Here is a 21,296-nt window from a genome sequence, read left to right as displayed (position 1 = left end):
CACATCCAGTACAATGATACTTACTTTTTTAAAGGAAGAGGTCTAGCTGAGGATTAAAGATCTTGGGGCACTCAAAGTTGCTGAAAATGCTAAAGGTGGGCCATCTAATGAATTAGCAGAGCTGAGTAAGATGAAAATCTTTAGTAGACCATGAAGTCTAGGGACTTCAGTAATAAATTAGGTCTCCATTGTGTGGGGTACTGTACATGTGTAGCAAAAGGTTGGTTTAGGCCCCCAAATATTTTCTGTAACTCTCTGCCTAAATGTTTAAGCGATGTCTCTTTGACAGCCTTGTTTAATGCTTGCTTTCTCTGAACGCTCTTGAATGAAAATCCCCAGGAAATAACAATAATGTGTATGATTATTTGTCCCCGGGTTTTTGCACACTTGATCAGACGTGAAAAGGAGATGCTGCAATGACTCATCTGACCTTGTAGACCCAAGGCTACGAAATGCTGATAGCGGTCTCTTGCAGAAGTCTTCATCCCAAAGAATGCAGAGCATTGCAGAAGCGTTAATCAACACTTCTAGATAGTGGCTAGCAATTTTCTCACCAGTATTATCTATATTGGGCAGGGAATGAAAAAAGACTAATGGGGTAAACTGTTGTGAATTGGTTGTGAATCTCATTAGTTCATACTTAGCAAAGTAGATGCACTGCAGGTTACTGCTAGGAACTGCTGTGATATGTTTTTGCAAGAATGGCTGTCAGTGTTAGGCTTTAGTAGAGAAATATTTCCTATAGCAGAACTGCCATTACATTAGACCAAGATTTTGGCAGTACTGAAAGATTTGGTGGTGTTTACTTGTAACTGTCTAGTTGTAGGGATGCAGGAATGTCTTCCTTGCAATAAAAGAATAGTTTTTTGCTATCAGAAGCAAGAATTTAAGACTAGATAGATGGGCACAAATGGTAGCCGTAGTGTGCTGCCAGTTCTAATTGGCAATGTTCATTTAGATATCACAGCAAATGAGGGTATTAAGGGGAGGGATTTAAAAGAGGATAATGAGGTAGATAACTTTGCAGTTCTTCCTAAACAGCACAGTCAGCAAGGGCCTTGCAGGGAGAAGCATGTGAAAACAAGCAGGCAATAGAAGAGGGCATCCTGGTACCTGATACACTTTGATTTGAGCTCTGTCACAAATGTGTGTGAATGACTGCAGTGGGATGTGAACCTCCAGCGTTAGCCAGGACTAATATCAAAATTAAAATGGCAGCAGGAGAGGAGAGTGGGGAAGAACATAAATACTGGCTTATACAATCCAAGCCACTCATATGTGTCTAAATTACTGGGTTTTTTTAAATTTATGTTTAAAAGTAGTTGGCTAAGAGTTTGGTTTTTGGGGAGGACAAAAAAGTCAGTTTGTTTCAGTATCTAATTTTACATTGAAAGCAAACTTTCTTGTTTGCCCTCTGAAGTCAGCAGCGAAATGTAATGGGTCTCTGGGGGGGCCGCAGAGCGGGCCGGAAGCGGCCTGCCAGCACTGCTCTGGGATTTGTTTTCTTTTGATTATGGGAAAAATAATCCGAGATATTTCTGTGCATGCAGAACATTCTTAATGACTGAAAAATCTGTTGTCAAGCAGGGACAAGGGGGAAGTGCCATCTTGAAGGACAACACAAATGTGTTTGGATTAGGTTAAAAACCCAAACAAACTTATTTTTAGTGACTTCCAGAAGCTTCTACTACAGAAAAATTGAGATAGCCACACAGTGAAAACCTAGACTAGTTCTGCCGGAGTTAGTAGAGTTCAGGGGCAGTTTACAGCAGCAGCCATGAGAAGTTTCCTCCACTGCCTTGGCCGTATTAATTACTAATCTCTTGCAGAATTTGTTGGGCAAGCAGCGCGGCAGAGGTGTTGTCAGGGCTCCTGCGCTTACTTACACAACGTGGGGGATTTGATAAGCTTTTGTGCCAGCCTCCCAACAGTCATTTTAGAAGAGGAGGAGAGGGACAGGCTGTGCTGCGCTCGCGTTTCCAGTGCTTGCTTGATAGTTGACCTCTGTTTCTTGCAGAGGGAGGCACTTGGAAGGACTGCATATGCTCCTCAGGGGTATCTGTTTTGAAATAACTTTGATATTTCCACTGGAAAACTCCCTCTGGTGCCATTCCCATGTCCTTCAAAGTCAGCGTGCTTGGCACAGCGCGCGAGGCTGGCCGGCGGAGGGCTGGCTCTGCAGGCCCGGGCGCTGACTGCACCGACGGCGTCCCTGCTGGCGCTCTCGCCTTTTTGCCACCTTTGATTTTAGCTCAACACTCTGTGCTTTCATGCGAGCATCTAACGTGAAGAAGCTCCACTGGATGCCTCTTGCTGTGTGCCTTTGACCTGTGCTTTGGTCCTGCAGGGTTACTGCTAGAAAGCTTGTGGCCAGAAGCAGCCCAGTAGTTTGATCCAGTTGATTTGCCCTAGTTTGACCTGAGCTGGTGCCCTGCAATGGCCATGTTAGGCAGGGCTCATGGGTCCGGTGTCTGCCTCTTTTGCTCTGTATCTTAAAGCATGTCCTTGAGCAAATATCTGAAACTTGAACTGGGAGAGTTTCCTCACTGGTAAAATAGGATATTTAGTAAACTTCAGCTGGAGAGGGAGTAAGAATAATGTACCCTGCCAGATAGTAAAGTGTGATGAAATGTGCTTATGTACATGCAAGTAGCATTATTGCCTGCCTCCAAAGAATAATACTGGGATACATTTAAAATACATTGTAATCCTTTGCCAGTGACTATCATGTGTCTTATTTCAGTCTAAAATGAGATCTTTACACAAAGCAGTCCCTCAGCTCACACACCTAGAAGTTAGTTTATTTTTTATTTATAAACGTTTATGTAAGTTTGTATTACAATATTATATAAATTATTTGCAATCAGTTTATATATGTGAGGTTGGGGGGGGGGGGAGGGACTGCTCTGAGGACAAACAAGAGCCGTTGCTGCTTCCAAGAGCAGATAAAAGGGGCCACCTGCAGCGATAGTAGTACCACAGTGATTTCAGAAGAAGCGTCAAGCGTCTGCTTTTGCTGGTGCAACAAAAACTCATGATTTGCTTTGCCTTTCCTGTGCAAATAGAGATGGCAGCTGGCACATCTACCTACAGTCCTGGTCACCTCTCCGCTCCTGTTTGACAGGGAAGTGTTGCTGAGTCTTTGCAGCATCCCCTCTACAGCCTGCCTCACTCCGCGTAGCTCTGAAGATCTGGCTCAGAGAAATCAGAGGGCCGAGCTGCCTCCCAGCTTCACGTTCCCTGCGTTCCCCGCGTGCGCATGCTAAATCACAAAGGTATTCAAGCTGCAGGAGGGTCTTAGACTTTGAGGGCTAATATAGCCATAAAATTCTGGGCAATGATCGTATGGAAATTACTGACTGTAGTGCAGTAGATGCCTAGTTTCAGATTATCATTTGGCTTGTTAGCAAATGAAGATACTTTAGTTTTTAAGATATTTTAATTAATGCAAAAAAAAAAATTAAGTTCAAGGTTAGATTATTTCATGAGATCCAGTATGCTTTATCAGAGTCTTGTCTGGCAGCTGCCAGAGCCATTGATTAGCAGATTTTCTGCTACATGTTACAGAATAAAATCAGAAACTTTTAAAGGAAACTTTGTTTTGCCCAGTCTTTTTTTTTTTTTTAATTCAGTTTGGAAGATGCCATGATACATGCTTAAGGACCTCTGCATTGTTTCAGAAGCAGTGATGGGCTCTTCCATGTAGACATCCGTGTTCATTTTTTTTTCCCCCTCCAATGGGACTCCAGAAAAACAGTTGGCCAGTTGCATATTACCTGGAAGTAAATGTATTCTTGTTTAAAATGTTTTTGTCTAGCTTTATTTTTAATACATTTTTGATCCAGAGCTTTGAAAATGTGCTATGGGTAGGAGAGAGACTACCAGCTGATTGATCCATTATTTAAAAAAAAAAGTTGCAAACAATATTTTAAAATAGGAAAATAATGTTTATAACCAACTAAATCAAGATCTTACTACAGTTGGACTTCTATCTGTCACTTTTACCATTAAGTGCTGTATATTACAGTGATAAAAGAACAAAGAGCCAAACAAATGGTAGGTATTGTTTTTATGAGTTTGAAATTTAGACAGCAAATGATTGATTCCAAATGATAAGGCATTGCTAGAAGCAACAGGATGTATCTAGAGTTACCATAATGTTTGTAGGACTCAGACATGCCACTTTGATAAATAGGATTGAAATTGGAAGAAGTGACCATCGGCAAGTAGTCTGTGCCGATGCACCGCAGCTCTGTGCTCTGGCAGGGCGCTGACCTTCCTGCTCTCTCTCACTGGGAAACGCCCCGATAACCAATGGAGAAGTGAATGGCGCAGAAAGCTATGAGGCTTTTTTCTTTTCTTTTTCTGATCTAGGAAAGGAGAAGAAGGAAAAAGATAGGACAAACTCCCAGGTGAATTCCAAATCAATGCTAGCCAGATGGGGAGGAGAGTGGAAATGGAGGAGGAATGTTGTTGTCTTTTTGGAAGACTGTCTAAAGTTCCTGCTGCAGGAAACCAGCTCTCTCTCCCCTCCCCCTCCCTCCACGTCAAAGAAAGTGTGGCAAATTATTCTCAGCTCCATGTTCGTTGGTAGAGGTAGGTGCTGTTAAATGCAGGGCTTGCAGGTATCTCAGGTAATTCTTACTGCTCTCCCCCCAGAGTTGCACCCTTCAGTGCTTGGCGTTTCCCTTTTCTGCTCCCTACTCCCTCACTGCTTTGCTATCTGTCTTCGTATGTAGTGTGTGACCTTTGCAGACTTTAGGTGAGGGTGGTTAGGTGAGACCGGAGCCATGTAATAACTGACCTTCACAGAGTAGAATTTGTTGCTGCTTTATTTCCCCTCTGGTAAGCTTGTCTCGTTTGACCCATGCGCCATTCACCTGCAGGATTTGAGTGGTACAGGACACGACTTGATACAATCATTTCATTTTCTATTGAAATGCCGTGTGTTACTAGGAATGAGACATTCTCACTTCGCATGAACCAGTTGGTTTCAGCAGAGCAACACCCGTTGGTAGCAGCCAGGAACTGTGCATGTCACTCTTTCTTCCTGTGCTTGGAAGCATAGAGGGGTGCCTCTTGGATTCATTTGCCTCACCAGAGCAGCCAGTAATTAACTGATATGTTGGCTTTAACATTCCTGTAATAATCTAAATGTGTCAGATTTTAAATGAGCAGGATTTTTTTGGATAGTCTGTTTAACTGCTTGCATTACTGTAACCAGTGCAGTACTTGTTCTTTGAGGTGATGACTGCCCCTGACAATATATGTACGAATGTGGGGTTTTGTGTGGGTTGTTTTTTTCAGCTGTTACACAAACCTTTGAGAATTTGTTCTTAAATGTATTGCTAGATACTTATGTTATCAGTGCTGGCAACCAGCTTGCCACATAGTTTCTTAGTTTTTATATGTGTCTGGGTTTGCACTTCTCCTACACAGAGTGTGTGAGCACAGTGATTTATGCAATCTAAGGGTAAGGTGTTTTCTTCTAATGTGATGGAAGCTGACTGCAAGAAAAATGCAGGTAAAGCAGAAAGTGATAGTTCTTATTATGTGCTTTTAATAAACAATATCGCAACTTAAACTTTACTTGCACTGTTCCAGTGGTAAGTGAATGATGAGAATTGTGAATTGAGCACTCAGGCTCTTAAGTGAATTTTGAATAGGAAGAAAATATTTGTGATCTTTTGGAGTTTTGCCCCCAAATTGTGTTCAACTCCATAGCTTTTAAAATATGTAGTTTAGCTCTGTGCTGCTGATGAGCCCAGGGGTCTTCACTGAGGCCTGCAATTTCTTCCAGAAACCAATGTCCTCTGCCTAATGGGTGACACTCTCACATCCACCTTAGACATCCAGAGAAGATTGATGTGTCATGCTCAGTGTCCATCTTTTTTTTCGAGACCTTGCTTAGTAGTTTCTCCTTCAAAGTTCTAAAAAGTGATTCCTGAGCATGAGGTCATAATGCCAGCTGGGATCAGAAGCTGACAAATTCAGCTTCATTGAGTAGTTTGAAGGCTGTATGAACTTAGGTCTGTATGTGGGGCAGCAAGTAGGAAGAAGCTTGCAGATTGCTGCTCTAAACTGTGTTTAGAATGAGTTCTTGGATGCGAAAGTGATTGTAATTGGAAAATAGTGTTCTCTGCTTTTATGGATTTCACAGTAAAGGTATCTGTTGCCTTATTCCAAGCACTCAGAAATATATTTGGAGGATGTAAACTAGCTTCTGAATCTACTTTTTTTTTTTTTTTTTAATATGGAAAAATTTAAATGAAACCTGGAGACAGCTAGCTTAAGTGCAGGAATAATTTCCCATGTCCTGTAAAGCTTGAAGAAACAGAGTTTGTCTCAAATTCTGTAAAGATCAATACATTGTTTATACAGATATAAAATAAAATGGAAAGCCATAATTATACACTTCCCTTTAGAACAACTTATTTGGTTGCTGGGCTTGTTTATAGAAATCGTATCCAAGCTGAGGTAAATAAAGCCAAGAGGAAAGGAGAGTAGAGATTCTTGCTGCTTGACTTTCTGTAATCGTCCCGTCCCGCTGAACTGTACGCCACTCAATAACTCAAGCAGTGCCACTTCCTCCCTTGGGCTACAGTTGGGAGAGTTAGGGTACCTAGAGTGCCAGTGCTATATGTTGGTTTAAACAAGATTAAATAACACATTTCTAAAGCAAGCATGCTAAGCAACCTGCAGCATCTAGATTCTTAATGTTTAATAGGAGTAGAGCCTTCCAATGTTTAATGTAGGGCATAAATCAGTGATTGAAGTGAAGGATGTTTTAGCCAAAAAAAAAGTCACAGGTGTTGCCCTTGCAAAGAACTACATTTCCCCCCATTTATCTATCTAAAAAAAAACATATAGTGTGTGTGTATGTACCCATACCCTTCCCCCCCCCCCCACCTAGTTCTGCTTTGAGTGTGGGTGTTTGGAGCAAGGTCTGGCTCAGATGACCTCCTCAAGTCCTGTTCAACCTCAATTATTCTGCGTCTATGACTTATTGGGACTGAAAAACTGAACAGCAGGGACCTGACCTGAAGGCAGACTCACTAGTCTAGTTCACCTGTTCCTAGTGATTCCCAGCAGTAGCCAAGCGTCTCTAGTTCAGCCCTGAGAGGGCTTGGCAGAGCCTTGTGCTCCTCTCCAGCTGCGAGTTAAAAGCTGCAGACCTGAGGCTAGATGGCACGTTGAAGAGCACGGCTGGCAAATCCCTCCTGAATAAGCTGCATGCCAGATTAACAAGCATGTGTCATATAACAGCTTCCACAGTTACACACTGATCTATGGCTCAGATGTCATGCCAGTGAGATGAACCTCCACTGTACGCTTCTGTGGCACACCCCTCTGGGAACTGGGTCCTGACTCACTCCGTTCCTGCAATGAATGAATATTCATTTTCCAGCATGCGGTTCCTGTAAGGAGGCCCCTGTGGGGCACTTAGTATTTCAAGTATGCTGGTCTTTTCAGCTAGGCTGGTTATGTACTGGTGTAAATACTTGATGCGTTAAGAATAGGTCATAGATTTTTATTGACTACATTTGTGTCACCATCATGGTGATATGTGTTAAAATGCTTTACATGTTGGGAAGAGTCTTTGTATTTTTTTTTTTTCTCCCAAAGAGGGCCTGAATTGCTCATTTTGAATGAATTAAAAAAGATTAGGAGAGTGAGAAAATAGCATGCATTCAAAGGCCATATGGAACTGGGGTACATCTGGTTCAAAGCACAGTAGTGCAGGCTATGTTCCTAAAACAATTATGGCATTCCTAACTCTTTCCATTCTGCCCATGCAAGAGAACTCACAACAGAGGACTCTGCCAAAATAGACATTGTGTGATAGCCACCAATAGGTTTCATTTTTAGATATACTACTGTCTATTTCATTTGTACTTTGCAAAGTCGGAGTGGCTTAGCTGCAGCAGGCATCTTTGGAGGAGAGGGTGGAATCACACTGAAGTAGCAGCTTGTGAATATCTGTCTTCTGGGAGGCAGTGGAGGAAACAGCATCCATGGGGATGGGACACTGACTAGCTTAATGGAAAAGAAACCCACTGAGTGTAAATATACAGAAAACAGAAAGAAACTTACTCTTATACTCTTTCCTAGGCATCCAGGTTTATCCCCAGCTGGAGAAAAGATACCTAACAAACATAGCTGCTCTTGCAGGACCACTGCGTGCAGAAGATAAATGTCATCAAGCTCCCATCTATTTATATGTGCCATGAAGTTGGAAGCAAGAAAATGAGAGCTTCAAAAAGGTAAAATGTGTGTGTGTGTATCTATCTATCTATATAAAAATAAAAGAAAACAAAATCTTATCCATCCTATCAGAGCTCTGGCCACTGTCTCTTAGGAAGAAATTTAGAAACTTCCCCAAACCAAGGTCCTAGTGCTAAACCCTATGGAAGTTCTTAGCCAGGGAAGTAATTCTCTTCTGGAATGCTCCAAGAAATAGCGGGAGTCTTAAAAAGGAAGTGTTCCTCAACACTGACTGGCCTACATGTGAACTAGCCAGACTGGTTAAAGCTTAATTAAAAATTGCCAGAGTGGCTAAATTCTTTTCTAAGTGCAGCTGCAAAACATTAGCTGTGGGCATATTTTAGACCTTAATTAGTAACACTTGCACTGGAGGACCAAAATCTTTCATGCATGCAGCTGCAATCAATTAATATCAGTTAGGCATTTCTGTAGGCAATACAAGGGTCTCCTGAAAATGTTTTTAGTGCCCACCTACATTAAAAATATTTACTTCTGTGCAACAAACTACAAAATCAAACATAACTACAAAATGTCTTTATTGAAAAAAGCAGATTATAGCATCTAAGGTTAAATGAAACTTCTGACTTTTAATATTAAATAACTTAGGATGATAGCAAGTAGCTTCTTCTTTAGATAAATAAATCTACATTTCCCAATTTTTTTCTTCAACAATCAAGGGAATCAAACATTGAAACACAAAAACCACAAGTAATTCTAAAGACTAAATGACAGAAGCACATTGAAAGGTTTTACAAGGATATATACACAAAAATAGTTAAACTAATGTATATTTGCAGCATGTAAACTAGTTACATGATATACAAACTGGGAATTTATATATTTCCTACAAAATAAAAATCAACGTTGGTCCAAGTTCTTGGAAGAACACTATATTCTTTTAAAGAAAATGAAAATATTTCTCAAATGAAAACTTAATTTAAGTCAAATTATATACTCTAGTTACGGCATTAGTTACAGGATGAATCACAAACTTTTAAACTTTTCTTGAAACACAAGAAAGCAGCTTTTGTCTCCTTTAGCGCTTTGGTTTACTTAACTACTCTGGAATTTCTGATCTTAAAGAGCTCCTCTAGCCATGCTTTCCTTTTGAAGCTCCACCTTACAAAATACACACACACGTGCACACGCACACGAGCACACACTAAAGGAAAAGAAAAGAAACCCAAACAACCCCCTTTTGAACACTTAATTATCTGAATGTGTTCTTTTGTTTACAAATTATTATTTTGGTCCTGGCTTTGGAACTCATCCTCCAGTGCACTAGGGCCTCTACATCTCCAAAACAGCTATGTCCTGTAGGGACTTTTTAAGACTGCCTTACCAAAATGGAAGGGTGTTTTCCTGATGCAAATGAGTACAAGTTGTTACTTTATGGAAATAGTCTGAAACTTCAGGACAAAGACAAGGCTTCTGCTGAATAAGCACATCATAAAAGGAACTCTAGAAAGTTTATATCTGTGCTGAACTGATTTAATATTAGACTAGGCCTTAAGAAAAACATTAAAAGACGCTTGCTCATTTACATAAGTCTCCAGACAGGAGGTAAAAAAATGTACCGAAACTATCAATCACTAGCATTAAACAGTACAGCACATCATTATTTTAGATTTATTTTTCTCTGTTCCTTGATTTAAAAACTGGCAAATTTCACTCAAGCTCCTTTTTTTTTTCCTTTTTTTTTTCTTTTTTTTTTTTTAATATTAAATGCTGGAAAAGCAAAGCTGTACTTCATTATACAGTAACGGAATGCACCTGTCTGTAGAAAAATACTGGAGGAACAACTGCTGCTTTCTGGCTTTTAAACAAATTGCTTATGCTATATTGAATAATTAACTTTTTGACTATTTTCCTGTGATGCTACTTTACACATTGGCACTGAGTAGAACTACAAGACGGACAGACAAATTAACGTGTGAAATTAAATATTACTCTGTCCTAAAATATGATCATTCAAAAAAAAAGTATTGTATGTACATGTTAGATATTGTGCTGGCCACTGAAAAGTAATGCTGGCATGGAAACTTCAACTTGCCCCTGAAGGAGGCAGCATGCTAAGAAAGACAGTGACAGAAGCATGGGCTGAATGCCAGAGTAAATCCTCTTTCACCTCTGGCTCCTATGGCTCCAAAGGTTTGTGTCCATGTTGGTTGAGTAAAGTTTTTGTTTTTGTTTTTTTTTTTTTCAATAGCAAGTACTGTTACAGGATGACTTGCTCAAAGGAACAGACCCAAACCTTCTCTGCGTCTTGTAACAAATTTTTTTTTTAATTTAGTTTCCTTAAAATATATTGTGGTAAAAAACAAAACAAAAAAAAAAAGCAAGTAAAACGTCTCGAAGATAAATGTGGTCCAAAGCAGCGTCCTTAAATGGAAAAAAATATTACAATGCAGCTGATGCTAAAAGTTTATCTTGAAGCTCCACACCTTCCATTGGCTATTTTTATGTAATAATCTTAAGGAATTGACCTAGCCATATAATCCAATTCCAGACAATTTTTTTTCCTGTTCTGGAATTTGCTGTTTGGGCAAGCGAGGCTCACATGCGCTTTTAGACTCTTCCTGAGGCTGGTCTGGTGACTGTGCACACAGAGGTGACGTTTGCAAATGCAGAGAAAGTGTGCAGGCACCCAGTGCTTGCTCTCCTGCAGGCCAGGCCTTTTAGGTTGCACTGCAGGAACAGGACACTAGTGCATACTAACCGCTTCAAAATATGGCTCTTTCTTGCATTAAACATATTAATTATAAACTGATATATATTAATTACAAAATGACTACTTAAAGGAGCATGTGACTTGCCAAGGAGCATTCAGTAGGACAGGTTAATCTAGGCCAAAATCAGTAAGTCTGGCAAAAGTTCAGGAAACATACCCTTTGTTTCTTCCTAATAGAGAGAGGAAAAAAAAAAAGTATTTAACAGAATTTTTTCCTTTCTTTTCCCTCACACCCCAAAAGGAAATTCCCAACTATCAAAAAGTTCTGTTAAGGGAGTTAATTATTCCATTTAGGAATTAGTTGCTATTGGATGCCCTTTGTACTTTTCAACAGCACCACAATTAGCTTTCAAAAAAATCAATGGAGCCTAAGAAACTAAATGGCAATGGTGTTGCCAAATAAGTCAAGTCATTTCATCAGTCTGTGTGTCGAATTTAACGTGATCATTTCAGCACTGTTTTGTCAGATTCTGTACTTGTTGTGAGCTGGCAATGGAACTGTCTCAGTTTGTTACAGTCTGTTGAGAATCTGGTCTGGTATTTCCACTTCCTCTAGACCAGAAGAATTTTATTTTATTGTAATTTTGGATACAGTTGAAGACAGCAATGATGGATTTATTTAAAATATAAATTCAGGAAGGCTGGATCAATTCTCATGAGAATGCAAGGAATTTTTTTAAACATACAGATGTGTGATTTGCATGTAAATCATCAACACATGGTAGAAAACAAACCATAAAAAAGATTCATCTAACTTCCTATATGGAAGACACATATTTCCCCAGAGCTCTGAGGTTACTGTAAAAGCTTATGCAAAATATGAAAGTGTGTACATTCTATGTACAGCTAATACTTGTTATAAAATACCAATGCTTCAATTGTCTGATTTTCTAAATTATTATTTCTGCTAAATTGTACTTTGTTTTCAAATGAAGACAATCACCATAATCGTTCAAAAGTACATCTGGAAAAGAACACAAAGCTGCAAAGATAATACAAAACCACCGCCCCCCCCTCCCCTTTTTTATAATGTTTCAACATACAATTGTAAAGCAGTTGGTAACAAATGAAGTCTTGTATAAAACAAGTAGCATAAAGAAAGAGAAGTGTAACTTTGCATAGCCAAAGGGGCTGCTAACCCTATTAACAAAAAAAAAGCTTTAAAATATGAATTTTTAGTAAGTGCCAAATCATCAAGTCAATGTGAATGTGTTTTGAAACCATGGCTACCTCTTGTACATGACAAGTAATTACAGAGGTCTATAACTTTCTTCAACTGCTACAACCCTGCATGTACCAATCTTTTAACACTTCAAATGGATGTTATTCTGTGATGTGGTTTCTATATGAGATGCTTGCCATATTTCTTCAACAAGCTCTAGTCTTCGGATGACTGTGGAACCAAGCAGCATGGAAAGTTGGCCTGAAGCGTCTTCATAGAATACCATTACCTAACCCATGCTGAAAACTGTCATTGCTAAAAATACTCATTTGCTTCCTATTCACTACGTATGGGAATCTAAGTTTTTAAAAACACGAGCCTGTATTCTCTAAGACCAGAATGCAGTGAAACTAGCTAAAATGCTAGCATTTATCTTATTGTGCTTGCTGTGATATGATAAGGTGCTAACTTTTGGGTAGCAATTCTACACTCCTTACTTGGGCAAAAACCTCAATTGAAGGAAAGTGAATAAGGGAGTGCAGAACAGCCCTTTGTACCACTGTTTTTTGAAATGCTGCCATTTACAGTTACAGTTTAGTGGTGCATTATTTGTTCAAGTAGACAGTGTCTCAGTGAAAATGTCTAGATAAAAGAATGCATATGTACAAGATCAGAAAGGACCCCTCACCTCTGATTTAAAAAATAAATAGCTGGTTAGGATGGTTATTACAGGAATCTCATCTTTAAGGGAACAGGAAAGTCATTTTTAGATTTTTCTGTCTTCTCTTTTATACGGCTTGTGGTAAATGGAAAATGTCTTTCAGAGTTCTGTGACATGCATTGGATAACTCGGAGGTGGATGTGATGGCAATTTAATATTAAGGCGCCTAATGTGACAGCCGTGGCAGAGCAAGTGGCCCTCTAAAGGGTAACAACGATGGCCTTCTTCATCATTGAGCTGCAAACCACAATCCTAGAAGAAAAACATACATCCTAGATTAGTGAGTGATTCAGGTAAGTCATAACAGTGTTGAACTGTCTCGCATAACCCTTAGAGCTCCCCCAAATACTTCAAAAGGCAGCAACCTCGAGAGTTTGCGGTAGATGGATGCTGACTATCTCATATTAAGCAAACTCCTGTCACCGAAATCTAACAGGACAATCGTACAGCATTTCTGGTTCTAGCATTTATTTTCATTGAATCCCATTCTGGTCTCTTCATCTAGTAAATGTTGATGCAAATTAGACAAAAGCAGGCCAAGCACTAACCCTACTTCAGAACTCATGCTGACATATAAAACACAGAACAGGTTAGAACAGAAAAGGAGCTGGTTCTGTAACAAGATGGTGAGCAGGATATGGGGGAACGTGAGCTGGAGAACACAAAGAGAATGAAGTAGAGAATGAGAAAGATGGGGGGGGGGGAATGGAGCATGTTTTTCTTCTGAAGCTGAACTGTCCTTTCTCTAATTCACATTGGAGTTTAAAAAATTAAAGACTTCAAGGCCAATAGTCCATATTTTTAGTGGAGATAGGTTTGCATCTCTTGACAAATAACTGCAGGACAACATGCGTGCACACAAGTGGAGGAAGAGAGGTAAAAAGAAAAAAAGCAAAAACAAACAACAATCCTGCTTTCTGACTATTATATGTGCTGCGGTAGGTACAATCCTGTTCTAGTTGTCTGTGTGTGACTATATGCTATTTAGTAACTTACAGCCCTTAAGTTAAAATTTAAAATTGAATGCCTCATTAGAACTTTAATTCAGATGTGCCAAATGTTCGTAACATACCTGCTCCCCTCTCCAAAACTATATTCCTTTTTCTGCAGGTAAAGGCAGGGGTCTTACTGATTTGCAAACTGGCTTGAACTCCACAACAGAAGTAGTCACACAAGAAAGAGGTGACATGGAAAGGCAGCAAAGTTTCCACAATGACTGCTTGCCTTTGCATGGCCCATGGATGAGGATGGCAACTTAACCGTTTCAGAAGTGGCTGCGTAAGTCTTCCTAGAGGTTGGACCTTTGTAAAGTGTCCATTTGACTATCTCAGAATAGCAGCACTAGCTTTAGTAGCGGTATTTGGAAGTATCAGTGACCCAGTGTGTACAGTTTGAGCGCCTCATTTGAGGCCGTTAGGCAGCAACCTACCCCTGTTAACACATGGCTAACCCCCTAATTTCTGCATGTAATGCACTCTGCCATTCTGGGCAGATGTGAAGGCAGCTTGATTTGCCTCAAACTGGAAGGAGAATGGAGAACTGAATAATGAAACAGAACTGGAAATAAACCCCCATTGGGACATTCTAATATAAAGTCAATAGGCTGGGAGAGAAGGGGAGGGAGCTGTCATCTTAGGTGAAGCTTGCACAAAGCAATAGATGGGGGAAGAAGGAGGAGGAGGGAAGCACAGCTAGCTCTTCAGAACGCTTAGATTTTCTTTGCCAATTTCTCTTAAAAATTAATAGGAAAGGATGAAGTATCATCTGTCTCTATTAGGAGGAGATAGCTGAGTGGACTGTCTCTTCCTCACATTTAGGTTCACACACATTTCAAGATGCCCTGAGTTTTGCTCTGTTCTCCCTCATTTGAAAATTTCTTTGTACAGTCCTTTTGTGCAGGAATGTATGGAAGGAGGACTGCTGCATTTTTGCTTCAGGGACTAAGACAGTCCACTCTGGACAGTAACGCAGTTACAATCTATGTTAATAGATGCATTTTGTATCAGATAAACAAACCTACAGCAAAGGGGAATTTTTGGGTTGATCCCAAATTAGGATTTGTTTCCTTCCTCATACTCCCTGATGCAGAGCTAGGAATAAACTCAGCTCTCCTCCCTTTGAAGCAAGTTGACTTATTCCACAGCTTAGTCTCTCTCCCCCAATAAATATGTAAGTGGTCCTGCACCCAGCTTTTGAAATTAGTTTACTGAAAATAAAGAAACTATTTTCATGCTACTGGAGATGACGGCACCACTTGCAGCTCAGCTAGCAATTCACTGCTGCTGTTCATCCTCCCCCCCTCCCTCCATGGAGCAGCGTGGCAGAACCCTACCTGCCCAGGCATGTGCAGGAGCTGGGGAGTGCACCCTAGCATGCAATCAGGCATCTATAAGAGGTTGCTAGTTATTAGCAAAGACTTGCCGTGTTGTAGACAGGCAGAGACACTAGACACTTACCTCGCAGTGATAGCATTCCACATGGTAGTCTTTGTCCATTGACACGACTCGAATGGTCTCCTCAGAGCCCTGTTTGGGAAGCACAGAGAATGTAAGAATGGGCTTGTAAGTTGTGGTTTGTCAATATTCTTTTAGTGCCCAACCTGTAGCTTTGGAAAGCTCTTCCCCTGCAGGGAACCCCCCCCTCTCCCTCTGCTCAGCAGCTCTGTGACAGCTAAGGGTCTTGTCCCCCTAGTACACAACACTGTACCCCTGTTTTCACTGTGTGGCAGCAGTTGGGATATCTGACATATCTGAGCTGTAGAGCTCCTTTTGGAAGTGTAGCCAAAACTTTGTCCTCAAGGGACAAATTTCTCTTGAAATCAAATCATTTTCCAAGGGCACCCCGGATTTGAACAAATTAGCAGCCAAAAACCTGTTGACTAGGTTACTTCTCCTTATAGACATCCTGGCCTGAGCTTTCCAGGACTGTATTCCCCTCAAACCAGCTGTTGCGCAGCTATTTTGCACACGCACATGTCACTGTATGTACCCCACAGGGATTTACATACCAGGCCAGCAGGTAATTATGTGCACAGGCCAAAACCTCAGCGTGAGGGTGGATGCAGTGGAGCTGTGTAATTCCTGGCCGAGTCCCAGGCCTTGCACAGCAGCCCATACCCTTCTTGTAACCTCACAGACTGTTTTTGTGAGCCACTCTGAACACAGAGCTCATTAAATTTTTTTCTTGCGTTGTTTTCAGTTCCAGGTGTGGTTAGAGCATCAAATATGATGTAGGCTATGTCTGAGAGCAGCTGTGGACAAGTTAGCACCTGCACTACTAAACTTGAACTAACCTATGAAATCTCCATGGCAAAGGAGGTGGAGTCTATCCTGTTAACTATCAAACGAGTCAGCATTAGGACAGCTACGCTTCAGAAAATAACTTTGTAAAACACAAAACCAGTGAAATTTAGATAGGGCTCTTTTCCTCACTTCCCATCAGCAAGGCAGGCAGTTCTGGCTCACCCTTTAGAAGGTTTTTAATTATGTGAGATCTGGCCATTTGAAAGATTAATAACAACAAATGGAGTACAATGTGCAGAGTGGTGGTGGTGGGGGGCATGCTCTACACTGCAAACTCTGGCTCTGTACACATGACAAGAGGAAGAGGAGGGAGGTATTGAGGCTCTTGCTTAAGAATAGGCTAGCCAGTGACTTGAGCAGTGGGAACTCATTGAGCACTTGAGCAGTGGGTCCTGCACTCACTGGAATTAAGGGGGAGCATCACTGCAGGCAAACAGAAAAGGACCATGTGCCGTAACACAGAAGTCTTACTGTGCTAATTGTATTGTCAGGATGGGCTGAGGTTGCAAGCCAGATGAATGACCCTTTTAGCTAACTTTTCTACCTCCTTTTCCACCCCTTTAAGCACTTTCATTACAGTACCACCCTAGGACGACAGGCTGTGTGGCCTTTTCACAGGGCCAGGGTAACCCTTAGATACCTTTTCGAGCTTAGGCATCTTAGCAGATCCACATCAGAAATGCAAATGTGGCAGACAAATAAAATTGCTACTTGAGCTAATGGGAGATTCTGAAAATTAACAGCTTTATTTCTTGGGTTGTTCTTGAAGCCCCAGTCAGGGCTTTCAATTAAATGAGATTTATATCAGCATAATTAAGACCTGGAAAGCAAAGCACCCTAAAGATACAAAGTACTATGCTGCGTAAGTATTATAACTATTACAATCTCTGGGAATGTTTGGGAGTGATATTACTGCTGAACTGCATTTAATTTAGTGCCTGCCTTACTATAGATTCTGGAACAGGGAGGAAAAGTATCTAATGTGTTTTTAGAAAGTGTTCATAGGCAAACAACTGTCTTCCCTAAAGAGTCGTGCATGTTAACACATACCTGTGCTGGCAGAATCGGCTGGTTACAGGAAGCGCATTTTGGTGCAAAAACCCTATGGTGCAAGAAGAAAACGCTCAAATCACATTCAAAGCTTCTTCAAATAAATATAACCAAAGAAGGTCATGTCTTCTTTTTAGCAAAATATAGAGAACCAAGGGATTTGAACCACCTCTAAATTTTTGCTGAAATTCAAGGAAAAGGAGATTTGGAAGAGAGGCTGATCTACCCCAGCTCAGGTCTTCCTGATCTCTGGGCATAACTACTCCAACAGTTTTTCTGCCTATGCCTTCTTTCTTACCTTCCTTTATTCATAAAGCCATTCACATTCTTCCAGGGACTCCCTGCTTTGATGCAGAGCAGTTCCTGACTTAGGGACTGTCACCAACTAATGGCAGGAAGACACGACCCCGCTAAACATGAGGGGGGCTGATCGTGGCTAGGATCTACTTATTAAAACCAAATAAATCAACTGGTCTTACCCACAGCTGCATTTTATGACAGTCACTGGGCCAACATTTGCTCTACTCTTGCAGTGTGGTCAGTTAGACCGACAGGGTTGAGTTCAGAGTGACGGACTCTTGCTGCATAAGCTGCGTTATTGGTTGACGGGAGCTAATTCACATTGGCTTTGAGTGGGAGCAGAAGAGAACCCAAGACTAATAACTTACTTAAACCTCAAAAATGTATTGCAGGTGTCACTAAAATCATTCTAACACTAGCTACTAATTGCATGTCTACTGTCCCGTGTAAGTTAACATAACATACACTCCACTGTCACGCACTGCCAGAATCTGGACTCTTAGAAGCAGCCAGCAGAACATACCATTACTTGCAGAATTAGCCTGGTTTAATTAGTACTCAAAAGTCCTGAAAGAAGTAGAGAAGCAACCACAAGAGAACTATCCTCTTTGACACAGTCTGATTCTCAACCTCACTGGGTGCCTCTATGTCACATTGGGCCTCCAAAGTGATCTTTAATACAACTTTAATATACCTTACAAATACAATATGTGGGAAGAGCATTGAGGGATATCAGAAAAAAAAAAGACATGAGAACAAACAGACACTTTATCTACTGCAAGGCTCATAACAGTAATTTAATTAACAATTTTTCAAAACATGCAATGGATCTGTGTACTTACGTGTGATAGTCTTTGACACAGTAAATATTGTTCTCCACATCTACAGTGAAGGGGACTCCATCCAAACATTCGTTACATACCACACAGCGGAAGCAGCCAGGATGGTATGACTTTCCAAGGGCCTGTAAGATCTTAGAAGGCAAATAGTAAAATGAGTGGATGCACGATTGCATGAGATTCCCCCTGCCCCCACTCCCAGCTGTGTCTGATTCTTAATAATGCACTTACTAGGTGAGTGAGAAACGCCCTTCAGGACAAAATTACCACTCTGCAAATCTAGCAGCGATGGCCCTTCTACAAACAATAAATTATCTTTTCAGTAGGTTTATAGAAGGCTTTCAATAGAGAACTGTGAAAAAATCAAGCTAATGACCATCAGTCTTAGCTCTGCAGAGCCAATACAGCGCAACAGATATTAAAAATGGCTTCCTAGGTGGTTTCTTGGAAAATCTGCTGCAGCCAAATACAAGCTACTGGGATACAGAGTTAATTTGCAAAACATAATGGGCTGTAACAGGAAGAGTCTGAATCAGTCAATACTCAAACAACAAAACGTAAAAAAAATGATAAGTAAGTGTCCCTTTATCAGTGCTTCTGATCCACTGGATGTCACTCACAGGGGCCCATCAGTTTCAGTTAAGATTCTATCTGTATCAATGGATAATTAAAATTGTCCAGGCTTTTGCCACGCTGATCTTCCCTATCGCATTTTAAAGGTTTCAAGGAAAGGCCTGCACACTGCTACAGAACAAATCCCTTCCTCCTGGCGTCCTCGTACATAACGCTTAGAGCGGTGCTGGGATGTCAACAAGGATGCGCCAAGCCCACGAACAAATCTCTGGAAAGTGTTGTACGTGGTATTTTCAAGCAGCTGTCAATGGGTTACAACACCAATTGCACGCATTTCAGGCATGCGAATCACCTTTGGGAGGTAATTTCAAAAAGTATCTGCTAGCAGTAGTGTTCAGCTTGGAGCTGTTAATAAGCTGGAGATGAAAATCTCCACAGGCCAATCTCTTACAATCCTGTAGATGTTTCTAAAAATAAAGTTCAAATCAACAGGAAAAAAGAAGTGGAGTGTAGGAAAAATGCATGAAACCAATTTAATTTCACCTTTTTTTTTTTCTCCTCATGAATCCCTACAGTTCTCTCTGTTCAGTGACTGGCATGCGATTCCGATCAATCTGCAAGCTTGTTCCTATTCAGAAACAACTCCTCTCTGTGCGTGTCACTATCCAGGCAGCGATATAACAAGCTGCTAGTCTGGCCCAGCTCTGCAGCAGCTCTTTGCACAGAACAACAACTAATTCAACTGCACTTTGAGCCTCTGAACAGCTTCAGGCTTGCACCCAAGCCTGTGGAGTTGCAGCTCTGCTCCTCAGCTGTGCACCGGTACCTCTACTGTGCAGGCATGTTTGTAGTCTGTTCACTCCTGGGGAGGAACATGAAGGAATTAGCCAAGTAAGGCTGCTTAATTCCTGGAGCTCCCAGTGCTATTTCATTTTGTTGGAGCACATTTACTGAGGGGAGAAAGGCAGACAAGCACCTGCCAAACTTCCAGCTACTGCACTCCACCAACGAGATATTATGGACTCTTGCCTAAGATTCTGCAATTAAGGACCGGCTCAAAGCATGCAAGTCGGAATACCCTCCCCCTCCCAGCATGACACAACTCTACAAATTTGCTCTTGGGCTAAAACGAACAATATCCTTGTCCAAACAGTGGTGCCAGGACATGAGCCAGAATCCTCATTAGTTAAGCCTCCGTTCCAGCTTCTACTGAACCTCCATGTTCACAACTCAATAGCTACTTCTATTAGGCATGCTGATATTCATGCACGTTTTAAAGCATCAACATATTATGATAATAGATTATGGTATATGATAATATATCATGACTGACATTTCTTCAGCGTGCAGTCTACTTTGTTTTGTTTGGGAATTTCTGCTTAGAAAGAACAGTCTACATTCATCATACTTTCATCCAGTGAAACGATGCCAGCTCTATCTGCCCCAACCCACAGCCTGTATTTTTTATTATAAAAGTAACTGACCATGGGCTCCCTGCAAATTATAGTGGCAATAGTGCATTTTAACAGATGTGAAACAGAAAAAATACAGAGGCAGAGCAAGGGGAAGAAGGTAAATAAAGCAAGTCACAGAGCTGGCAACAAACTTCAGACTACGAATAGATAGATGTCCCTCTTCTCAGTAGTGCATACTGCTTCCCTTGGACAGAGCTCTCGCTATTTCATTGCATTACGGAGCAGCCTCTTCTTTTCCTTTACCACGTTCCCCTATGAAGCTGTTCTGCATTTTTCCCTTTGGTATTAAAATTTATAGTTGGCTTTCTTTTACTGGTGGGAGAAACTGATATTGCGGAAAAACTGTGTCCCACGATCTCAGGAGGAAGAAAATCCCAACTTACTGTACTTAATATCAACGCAGCATTTTAACTTATTTAAGATACTTCCAGAATTTCAAAATTTATCTTAACAATATGGGGGACACAATAATAGTACGACTAATGAAAAAGTACAACATGCCAAAGTGCACTATCTGAAATACATCAAAAGAAATATATCCCACAATTAGGAATTTAGGTCTCTTACCATTTCCATTATGAGGTGTCCACAAACAAAGCACTTGTCTGCTGTTTGCTGAAAACCTGAATACTGTTCAAATGACAGAAAGGAAAGAATTATTAGTAGCTACCCCTCTAAGTGAATGCTGTGCTACTTTTCAGCCTGTGCTGCACATGACAGCAAACTATATAATGGTTTTAGAAGAGACAGATTCAGAAGCCTTCACTCTGCACTTGGAACATGCTCAACTGCAAGCTTTGCCTTCTGAAGCACTGAAACATTGGGGTTTGCTATATAACAAGATTATTTAAAGTTTAGTTTTTATTTTTAAAGCTTCT

The 21,296-nt window shown here is 40.8% G+C and overlaps 1 protein-coding gene and 1 long non-coding RNA gene across 2 annotated transcripts in view; one reads left to right on the top strand and one right to left on the bottom strand.

The window, feature by feature from the left end:
• Positions 1 to 15,315, top strand: part of LOC138068450 (uncharacterized) — a 63,725-nt gene extending 48,410 nt beyond the window's left edge. The window contains exons 2-4 of the long non-coding RNA XR_011143265.1: positions 8,113 to 8,264; positions 12,983 to 13,172; positions 13,990 to 15,315. This is a non-coding gene — a long non-coding RNA (uncharacterized lncRNA). The remainder of the gene's footprint in view (positions 1 to 8,112; positions 8,265 to 12,982; positions 13,173 to 13,989) is intronic.
• WTIP (WT1 interacting protein) overlaps positions 8,785 to 21,296 on the bottom strand; it is a 92,907-nt gene continuing 80,395 nt past the window's right edge. Inside the window, exons 4-8 of the mRNA XM_068955912.1 lie at positions 20,986 to 21,048; positions 18,374 to 18,504; positions 17,232 to 17,283; positions 15,336 to 15,404; positions 8,785 to 13,131 (exon numbers count right to left, since the gene is read on the bottom strand). Of these exons, the coding sequence (XP_068812013.1) occupies positions 12,979 to 13,131; positions 15,336 to 15,404; positions 17,232 to 17,283; positions 18,374 to 18,504; positions 20,986 to 21,048 (468 nt within the window). The 3' untranslated portion in view covers positions 8,785 to 12,978. The remainder of the gene's footprint in view (positions 13,132 to 15,335; positions 15,405 to 17,231; positions 17,284 to 18,373; positions 18,505 to 20,985; positions 21,049 to 21,296) is intronic.

The sequence above is a fragment of the Struthio camelus genome, chromosome 10 (genome assembly GCF_040807025.1).
Source record: "Struthio camelus isolate bStrCam1 chromosome 10, bStrCam1.hap1, whole genome shotgun sequence".
NCBI classification, from domain to species: Eukaryota; Metazoa; Chordata; class Aves; order Struthioniformes; family Struthionidae; genus Struthio; species Struthio camelus.
The sequence above is the reverse complement of the archived record's forward strand: the minus strand, read 5'-3'. Positions and strand labels throughout refer to the sequence as shown.